General features: G+C 42.1%; 3 protein-coding genes across 5 annotated transcripts in view; 1 reads left to right on the top strand and 2 right to left on the bottom strand.

Moving 5' to 3' along the window:
- Positions 1-1,308: 1,308 nt before the first annotated feature.
- Positions 1,309-6,014, bottom strand: LOC113209893 (C-1-tetrahydrofolate synthase, cytoplasmic). Its single transcript, XM_026427658.2, has 13 exons — positions 5,844-6,014; positions 5,418-5,490; positions 5,143-5,341; positions 4,929-5,065; positions 4,611-4,845; positions 4,426-4,537; positions 3,873-4,098; positions 3,613-3,786; positions 3,408-3,544; positions 3,077-3,291; positions 2,878-2,995; positions 2,585-2,802; positions 1,309-2,505 (listed from the first exon to the last, which is right to left on the bottom strand). Exons 2-13 carry the CDS (start codon positions 5,471-5,473, stop codon positions 1,513-1,515), a joined length of 2,820 nt encoding a protein of 939 aa, XP_026283443.1. The 5' UTR covers positions 5,474-5,490; positions 5,844-6,014; the 3' UTR covers positions 1,309-1,512.
- Positions 6,015-6,452: 438 nt separating this feature from the next.
- Positions 6,453-8,960, top strand: LOC113209930 (putative serine protease F56F10.1). Its single transcript, XM_026427702.2, has 9 exons — positions 6,453-6,608; positions 6,791-7,018; positions 7,088-7,269; positions 7,346-7,581; positions 7,666-7,801; positions 7,874-8,184; positions 8,269-8,401; positions 8,477-8,646; positions 8,728-8,960. The coding sequence occupies exons 2-9, from the start codon at positions 6,809-6,811 to the stop codon at positions 8,841-8,843; spliced, it is 1,494 nt and encodes a 497-aa protein (XP_026283487.1). The 5' UTR covers positions 6,453-6,608; positions 6,791-6,808; the 3' UTR covers positions 8,844-8,960.
- LOC113209908 (transcriptional repressor CTCFL) overlaps positions 8,857-9,144 on the bottom strand; it is a gene marked incomplete in the record, with an annotated part of 6,850 nt that continues 6,562 nt past the window's right edge. For all 3 annotated transcript variants that reach the window (XM_052270325.1, XM_052270326.1, XM_052270327.1), the window contains 1 exon segment: positions 8,857-9,144.

A 9,144-nucleotide genomic window follows, 5' to 3' on the forward strand; every position in this document is an offset into this window, starting at 1 on the left:
GAAAAAAGCTCTACGGCCGGGATTCGATCCCTGGGCCGACGGTTTCCGGACCGCACACCAGCGCGCTCGCCACTTGGCTGTCAGCTGCTCCTCTCTGCGAAGAGATCAGAACTCGGTCCTGCTTTACGGGTCTTGCTCTCATGTATTGCACGCGTTCAGGTCCGCTCAAGTCCACCTCCTCGTCGCGCTGCAGCCCGGGTCGAATTCTGGCCAAAAACACGGAAAAAGTTACATACATGGACCTAACCTAACCCCCGCGCGCCCAAGGGGCTCTTTAAGTGGCCATTTCTCGTGTTTCGGGCCAAAAGCCGACCCGGGCTGCAGCGCGTCGAGGAGATGGACTTGACCCGACCTGAACGCGTGCAATACGGGAGACCAAGACTCGTGAAGCAGGTGACCGAGGTTTGAACTTTTTGTCGACAAGTGGAGCCGACAGCCGAGCGGCGAGCGCGCTAGGGATTGGTGCAGAAGTCACCCTCTGCCCAGGGGTCGACTCCGCGTCGGGGCGAACATTTTCTTGTTGTTTTTTGGCAGGGGGAAAGGGGGGAGGCTGCTGAGTAGGCGGTCAAGTCCATCTCCCCATGTCGGCTGGTCTTTTGTCTTAACCCTTGGTCCCTGCGCCGCAAACTATTAAATATAGGAAAAAATGAACCTCACAGTATTCGAACCGACAACCACCCGCGTCCCGAGCGCGCGCTCTACCAACTGAGCCAATGATGAGGGTTTTGCATAGGTAGGCATAGATAAGCCACGGCTTTTATCTAAGGCGTCTGTAGTGACGACGACTTTGGGTGTAGGCTCCCTTTGACTCCAGGCTCATAAATCCTTTCTAAAGCTAAGAAGTGACGCCGTGCCAATCTAGGCGTGGGTCGACGAATGTCGCTGAAAACGCCTGGAGGGTAGGCAATGCTTTCCTGAATCGGGCCCCCGCCGCCCCCTGCTCCTCCCAGCGCTTGGACATGGCGAGAGCTTCGGAGAGGAATTGACATCTTTCGTTTTCGCTTTAGTTCTTAGTGCAGTTTACTTCTGGTTGATATTCTAGCATTGGCGGAAGTAATGAATTCGTCTATGGACGGTTCAGTTTAAACTGATTCGGGCACTGTCGGCTGTAGCTACAATCGTGTAGCTACAAACAGGGGCGTCCTGATAAAAGATTCATTCTTTGAATTGATTTGGGAATATGCATTTTCAAATGGTATTAGTGTCAAATCTATATGTATTCCGTGTTTGGAGATGAATCACTGTATGTGACACTTGTTCTTCCCACCACCAAGTAGATGAGGGGGATGGTAAACAAACAAGTAAAAATGTATTTCTATAAAATTTTATTTACATAAAACATTTTTTGGAGTATGAAATTTATGGCAAAGACAAATACATGGGAGAAGTGAATACAAAAACATGTGACTAGCAATAGTTTGGAATGAGTAATTGTAAGATTATAAAAATACTAATTTAACAAGAAATTACCACAAACAAGACACGAAACAGTATTCCTTTTTTAGAACAAAATCAAAATAGACCATGGATTTCATCATTAATTGAGTCATAATCCATGTCGAAGAAGCTTGGCCTGGTACCCAGTCCTGGCATAGTGAGAATGTCCCCACAGTATGCAACGACAAATCCAGCACCTGCACTAAGGGTAACATTGTTGATGTCAAGAGTAAAACCAGTGGGGGCACCTTTCACACTAGCATCACCAGAAAGTGAAAGGGAGGTTTTAGCCATACAGATAGGATATTTTCCAAACCCTTGGGCTTCATACTCTTTCAGTCTTTCCTCAACTAAAGGTGAAATCTTAACTTCTCCTGCACCATACATTTCTTTAGCAATAATGTTCATTTTTTGCACAAGAGACAAACTAGGTTCATACAAAAATTTGAAGGCAGATGGTTTGCTGCAGGCTTCAATCACTGCATCGGCCAACTCAACAGCTCCAGCTCCACCATTGGCGAAATGAGTACAGATCACAGCTTTAAATGCTCCACTAGCTTCGCTGACTTGCTTGATTAGATTCAACTCTGCATCAGTATCCTCTTTAAACCTGTTGATGGCAACAATCACTGGAACCCCATACTTTTGACCATTGCTAATGTGCTTCTGAAGATTAGCCAAACCCTTCTTTACTAGTTCAATGTTCTCTTGAGTGTACTCTGGCTTCAATGGAATGCCAGGAACAACTGGAGGACCACCACCATGCATTTTAAGAGCTCTGACAGTGGACACCAAGACCACAGCATTGGGAGCTGTACCAGAGGAGCGGCACTTGATGTTCATGAACTTTTCCATTCCAATATCTGAACCAAAGCCTGCCTCTGTGACAACAAAGCCATCTTGGCCTACCAGCTTAAGAGCAACATTGTCAGCAACAATGGATGAGCATCCATGAGCAATGTTAGCAAAAGGACCAGCATGAACAAGGACTGGGGTCCCCTCCAGAGTTTGCATCAAGGTAGGATGAATGGTGTCTTTCAAAAGAATTGCCAACCCTCCGGTAACACCCTGGAATAGCAAGAATTTATAAAGAATGGTTGGATTTTGGGTAGTGATTTACGTCTACATGAAATGGCATATGACTCACCAAATCGTCAGCTGTAACAGGATTTTTGCTGCGATCATGTCCAATAACAATTTTGGCTAAGCGTTCCTTCATATCTTCCATATCCTGAGACAGCGACAGAATAGCCATGATTTCACTGGCTACAGATATAGTAAAGCCTGTCTTCCTTGTTTTGCCTTTCTCAGATGGAGACTCTCCAACTGTTATTTCTCGCAGATACCTGTCATTTAAGTCCACCACTGCAATAATGGAAATAAATTAATGATAACATGAAACACTACCCAAAACGCCCCAATTCAGAGAAGGAAAAATACCTCGTTTCCAAGTAATAGTGTCAGGATCAATATCAAGGCGTGCAAAACGTCTCTTCTCATCTTGGCTCAGAGTGTCTGGTTCAGATTTAGTGATGCCTAATCGCTGCAGTCTCCTCAACTACAACAGACAAGCACATGATAATCTTTCACAAAGAATACAACTTGAAGAAATCTATTTCACTATTAACTCAATACATACCTGCACTGCTGAAAACTTGCGAACACCCCCCTTTTTGGGCACAAGGCGGTCAAATAGATCCTCATCTTTTTGAGTGGCTTCATGGAATATACGAGCATCAATTTGAGCAGCCAAAAGGTTATTTGCAGCAGAAACTGCATGAATGTCTCCAGTAAGATGAAGATTGAACTCATCCATTGGAATAACCTGGGAGTAACCACCACCAGCAGCCCCACCTAATAAATATGTAAAAGGAAAAAAAAAAGGAAAAAAGAAAGCATAACTGTCAAATGTTTTGTAATGTTATGTAATGTGAAAAAAAAGAGCAGAAATTATGAAAATTTAAGATTACCTTTGATTCCAAAAGTAGGACCCTGAGAAGGCTGCCTCACGCATGCAAAGGAATTCTTGTTTTTATGTATGGCTAGAGCTTGCACTAAACCAATAGTTGTGGTACTTTTTCCCTCTCCAAGGGGAGTAGGTGTGATGCTGCCAAGTTTAATTAACCATTAATAACTGTAAATGCAATTTTTCAGCAGACTTGATGAAAAACTTACCCAGCAACAACAACATATTTTCCTGACTTGGATTCCTTCAAACGATTCACTACAGAGACCTTAACTTTAGCTTTCTTGTTCCCGTACTGCTCAATTTCATTGGGGAATAATCCAATTTCCTCAGCTAGTTGAACAACGTCCTTGGGTTCCTGTGCTCTTGCAATGGTAATATCCCTAACAGAATTCAAACCAATAGATACGGTAATTATAATTTGATGCATTTAAAACATAGAAACATAAGATTACGGAAAGGTACTCACGACGGAATTGGAGATTGCAGCTTTAATGGAAGAGGACGTACATTCCATTTACAACTGATTAGTTTATCAAAAGCACGTTGAGCTGAGAGAACGGTATTTTTCATCAACATGGCAACAGTCATGGGTCCTACACCTCCAGGAACAGGGGTAATGTAAGAAGCTACATTCTTTGCTTCATCATAGGCTACATCACCCACAAGACGTTGACCTGATTTCTTGGAGGGATCTAAAGGAAAAGAATGGCAGTCATAAATAAACCAATACTAACCAAAACATCTAGTTTTCCAAATCAAAAACCACTATCATCCCAATGAGGGATGGAAAACAAAGAGGGAGAAAAAAACAATTAAAAGAGAAAGTGATGCAACCTTGCTCCCTTAGCCCACAGATTACAAAGGTCATGTCATGTCCCGTCCACTTCTGACAGTGAAAGGCATGAGATCATACTGGTGACCTCCTTATCTCAGAGGAGGAGTAAACATGAAGCAAGCTGTTTTTTGATGATGAAGAGCTAGAGAAAGATCTTGATAGTACTCAATAAGTTTTAACTTACCAGGAATAGCATTGATGCCACAGTCAATTACTACTGCTCCCGGCTTGATCCAACTACCCTTTACCATCATTGGCTGACCAATACCCACAACCAATATATCAGCTTCAGAGATCTAGAAATAAAATGCTCTTTCAGAGATAAATTGATAATTAATCTAAAAATAAAAATAAGAAAAACAGTCATACCAATTTTTCCATATTTTTAGTTCTGGAGTGACAAACAGTAACTGTGGCATTGTGCCACTTAAGAAGTTCAGCAGCTGGGGTTCCAACAATCTTGCTTCTGCCTAAAACAACAGCCTGGGCACCCTGCATAGATACTCCACTCTTTTTGATAAGCTCAATACAGCCATTGGGAGTGCACGGTACAAAACCACTCATGTCACCAATAGCAACACGCCCTTCATTAATTGTGTTCAACCTTTCAACAACAATTTTTCCAAAAATTAGGTATGATACTGATGAAGATTCAACACTTAACGTAATTTTAGACTAGGCACATACCCATCAACATCTTTAGCAGGTGAAACAAAATCTGTTATAAGGTGAGAATCAATTTTGTTCTCACAGTCAAGAGGCATCTGTACAATGATTCCATGGACACTGGGGTCATCATTCAGAGCTTTCAGTTTCATCAGGAGCTAAAGAAATGCAAATAAACTTATTAAAAGCATATGGTTAAGAACTTCAAACAGAATACTTATTTTTAAAATGCTACCTCAGCCTCGGTGATTGATCTGGGAAATTGATGACGAACAGCGTGGATTCCAATCTGTTCAGCAGCCTTTAATTTCATTCGAATGTAAACATTAGAATCTTCTCGTCCGCCAACCTGCACAATGGCAAGGCCTGGTCTGAAGTTTGGAAGAACTTGTGCCATTTTGACAACATCAGCAGCCAGCCCAGCCTGGATTTCCCTAAAATAGCAAATACTAGGTTTAAATACTGAATATAAAAATGTGAGAACACTCAATTTCAAATAAAAGCGCCTACTTTGAGACTTCAGTGCCTGACAGCACTTTAGCGACAGAATCGCCTTGAGATGCCATGGCTGTTGTGTTCCTGCCTGTGAAGAAAGCAAATAGTTTTAATCTGGACTGGAGTTACCGCACAGAAAGTTTATCATGGATTTATGGAGAAAACTGAGGCAGCTAGCAGGACCAAGCCGGAAATCCCATTTCTAACCAATTATAACTAATGACACCTGTTGAACGGTAGGCAAATGCAGTGACACCTGTTGCTGCCGACTGGATCTTTGACAACTTTTCAGACGCCAAAGTGAGCGTGCGCTTGATCGACCAACATTTGACCCATTGGCATCATAGCTCCAGCGTCAGGTAACAACCAGACGACCTCGGTTACATAAATATAAAGAACGTCCACGTGCTAGATGCCCAAAGGATTGCTGGAAAATATTACCTAATGATGAAGAGGGAACGAAGAATTAGAGGACTACTTCGGAAAGACGCTCAACGCTGCCAGATGAAGGGCCGCCTCGAGACTGAAGTGGTGGAGTGACACCACGAAGACGTCGCGAGAATGTTGTTCGACACAACACACAGCATCCGCCGCAGTCAAGTCACAGCACAGCGCCCGGCGTCGGGGCGTGCAAACAAGTTTTGAATGGAGGAGAAGGGGGAGGGTGTAGGATGGGAGGGGGGAAGGAGAGTGGGAGTGGGTGGGTGGTGGGTGTAGTGTGGGATCCAATTACTCAATTTTGAAACGTGGGCTCGCTTTACCGCTTACATAACTTGAAACTGACCAAAACTTGTTGTCTGCTTCAATGATCTAAAGATTACTTTCTCATTGCAAATAAACAGCGTGAACAGTGTGAAAATCGTCATTCATTCATAATCCTAAAAGCATCGATCATTAAACCAGAAGAAATAATGTATTTTTTGAAGAAAGCAAAACAGAAATCGCTACTGCAGCCTCTGCAGCAGTTTGCAGACACAAATCAATCAAATCAATGCGCGCCACTGCCCCCCCCCCCCTTTGCGGGGGGCTTGGGGGGGGGGGGGGGGGGGGGGGGGTGGCGGACGTCCGGAACCCGGACGCTTATCCAGTCCGGCATTCCGGCGTCTGCTATTGTCTGTCAAACTCGACGCAAAAGGAACATATATTTGAGTGTGCGAGCGGCTGTCATTTTCTGACAGACCGTACCGGTCTATCTTTTAGTTGATTGTAAGTGAAACCTCCTTGTCATCGCATGATTTTCGCGTAAAATTCGTGACCGCCCCCTCTCCGCTTTGTTCCTTTATACTACAGCTGATCAGCCAATGCCAATATGACCTTTGACCCCTACTCCTGTAACTAGCTCTCTTGACTTGTCCTGTATATGGTTTTGCTTTTAAACTTTTATGCAGAGCGCAAAATTAACCAACATGCGGGAAGTCCTTTTATCCACCATTGTGGTAGTTTGTCTATTACAATCTGTGGCTTCCGTGAGATTTTTCTCCAAAGGGCGACAACATGGAGGAAATATTCAACTCTGGACGAAGTCTGAAATGCCTGAAGATATCTTACCTCCTGAACAATGGTTCAATCAGCAGCTGGATCACTTTGATCCCACCAACCAACAAACTTGGAATCAGGTACTTTTGTTGGCATTGTGAATGTTGCTGAAAGTTGCTGTTTCACGCATGAAAGGAGGGATTTTGCAGAGATACTTCACAAATAGTACATTCTACAAGACTGGTGGACCTGTATTTCTTATGATCGGTGGAGAGGGGGAAGCAAGTGCCAAGTGGATGCTGGAAGGTCAGTGGATTGAAGACGCGCAATACTTCAATGCCCTTTGTTTCCAATTAGAACACCGCTACTATGGAAAAAGCAAACCAACCCAGTAAGTTTAAAGAGCATATTGATTTGTGACTAGCTCTGTGGATTAAGAGTATGTATTTTAAATTGGACATTTACAGAGACACAAGCACAGAAAACTTGGTTTACCTGAGTAGTGAACAAGCTCTTGCTGACCTTGCTTACTTCATTGAAGCCATGAACCAGGAGCATAAATTGCCTGCTGGCACAAAGTGGATAGTACATGGAGGTTCCTACCCTGGTGCTTTAGCTGCTTGGATGCGCATGCGATACCCCCATCTTGTTCATGGAGCAATGTCGGCAAGTGGTCCTTTACTGGCCAAACTAGATTTCAAAGGTGGTAGATTTTTTTTTAAAGATGATCGTGTATTTTTTTTTTTCCGATAACATGTTTTGTAAGTTTTTGATTTTTTTTTTCTAGAATATTTTACTGTAGTTAAAGATGCTCTGTCAGAATACAATCCGAGATGTGTCAAATCAGTCCAAGAAGCATTTCAACAAGTTGAAATATTACTAAAGCACATGATTGGCCAGCAATCATTAAATAAGCTGTTTAGGTAAGTTCACCTTGATAAGTTGATTCATTACTTGTGTAATGGGTTACATAAAATTGACTCATCTTTCCTCAGGTTATGTGACAAGATCAATGTTTCTAATGGTGATGATGTGGCTAGTCTCTTTGAAAATCTTGCCAGCAATTTTGCTGGTGTTGTCCAATACAATAAGGACAACCGTCCAAGGTCTCCCACCAATAACATCACTATTGATGTGGTTTGTGATGTAATGATGGATCAGCAGAAAGGTGTCCCTGTTCATCGCCTTGCACTGGTTAATGATATGCTGCTTTCAGCAAGCAATCAAACATGCTTGGATTATACCTATGAAAAGACGGTTCAGCAGCTGAGTAACACATCTTGGGATAGTGTTATGGCAGAGGGAGGTAATTATATTTTTGAATTTATGCCTGCTCATTCATGTGATCGAACAATTTTCAACCGGATCTTTACTTGGTACTCTTTTATAGGGCGCCAATGGACTTATCAAACTTGTGTTGAATTTGGATTCTTCCAAACTTCTTCTATGACCCAAGATTTATTCTCAGATAAGTTCCCAGTTGATTTCTTTACACGGCAGTGCACAGATATCTTTGGCTCTAAGTACGACATATATATAATTGAATAAGATCAGTCTGTTAAATAAGTATTTCCTTAACTAATATCTATTTGCCATAGGTTTACGAAGGAACTCATGGAAAAGGGAATACAACGAACTAATACCTTGTACGGAGATCTTCACATCCAAGCAAACCGCATAGTGTTTGTTCATGGCTCAACTGACCCTTGGCATGCCCTTGGCATCATTAAGACAATTCACAAGGACTCTCCAGCTATCTACATCAAAGGTATATGTGTACAAAATGCAAACAACTGGGTTAATAATGGATTAAAATGCAATCTAATTAAAATTTCTTACCTTTCTTTAGATACTGCCCATTGTGCTGTCATGTACCCGAGCAGGAAAACTGATCTACCTCAACTGAAGGCAGCTCGGAAAACAATTCGATCCCTTGTAGCTAAATGGTTGAAAGAGGATAATTAAAATTTGCCTGTGATAATAAGTAAGGCTAATAATTATTTATTAAGTAATTTCTTATCATTTGTACATAAACATATGTGTATGCCAATGAACAATAGAAATAAATTATTTTCAAGAAAATCCTTAGTCTATTACCATGCCTGATACACTATCACTTCAAAACATGTTTGATCATATGTTACACTATGAAACAATGGCAGTCATCCAATTTATCACCATGATCTTTGCCTAATACAATTGACTATGACACAAGTTTCACACAATTAAATACAAGAGTTGATTTGTACATTGTAATTCTTAAATA

The sequence above is a fragment of the Frankliniella occidentalis genome, unplaced genomic scaffold, assembly GCF_000697945.3.
Source record: "Frankliniella occidentalis isolate FOCC.00 unplaced genomic scaffold, Focc_3.1 Scaffold117, whole genome shotgun sequence".
In the NCBI taxonomy this organism is placed as follows: Eukaryota; Metazoa; Arthropoda; class Insecta; order Thysanoptera; family Thripidae; genus Frankliniella; species Frankliniella occidentalis.

What these genes read in the sequence shown, in the direction of transcription:
- LOC113209893 (XM_026427658.2), bottom strand. Translation starts at nt 5,473, where the DNA reads ATGGCATCTCAAGGCGATTCTGTCGCTAAAGTGCTGTCAGGCACTGAA. An exon ending in GATCAATCACCGAGGCTGAG is followed by an intron (nt 5,066 to 5,142) that starts GTAGCATTTTAA and finishes GCATTTCTTTAG; the next exon opens with CTCCTGATGAAACTGAAAGC. An exon ending in GCAAGTTTTCAGCAGTGCAG is followed by an intron (nt 2,996 to 3,076) that starts GTATGTATTGAG and finishes TGTCTGTTGTAG; the next exon opens with TTGAGGAGACTGCAGCGATT.
- LOC113209930 (XM_026427702.2), top strand. Translation starts at nt 6,809, where the DNA reads ATGCGGGAAGTCCTTTTATCCACCATTGTGGTAGTTTGTCTATTACAA. An exon ending in GGAAAAAGCAAACCAACCCA is followed by an intron (nt 7,270 to 7,345) that starts GTAAGTTTAAAG and finishes GGACATTTACAG; the next exon opens with AGACACAAGCACAGAAAACT. An exon ending in TCATTAAATAAGCTGTTTAG is followed by an intron (nt 7,802 to 7,873) that starts GTAAGTTCACCT and finishes ATCTTTCCTCAG; the next exon opens with GTTATGTGACAAGATCAATG.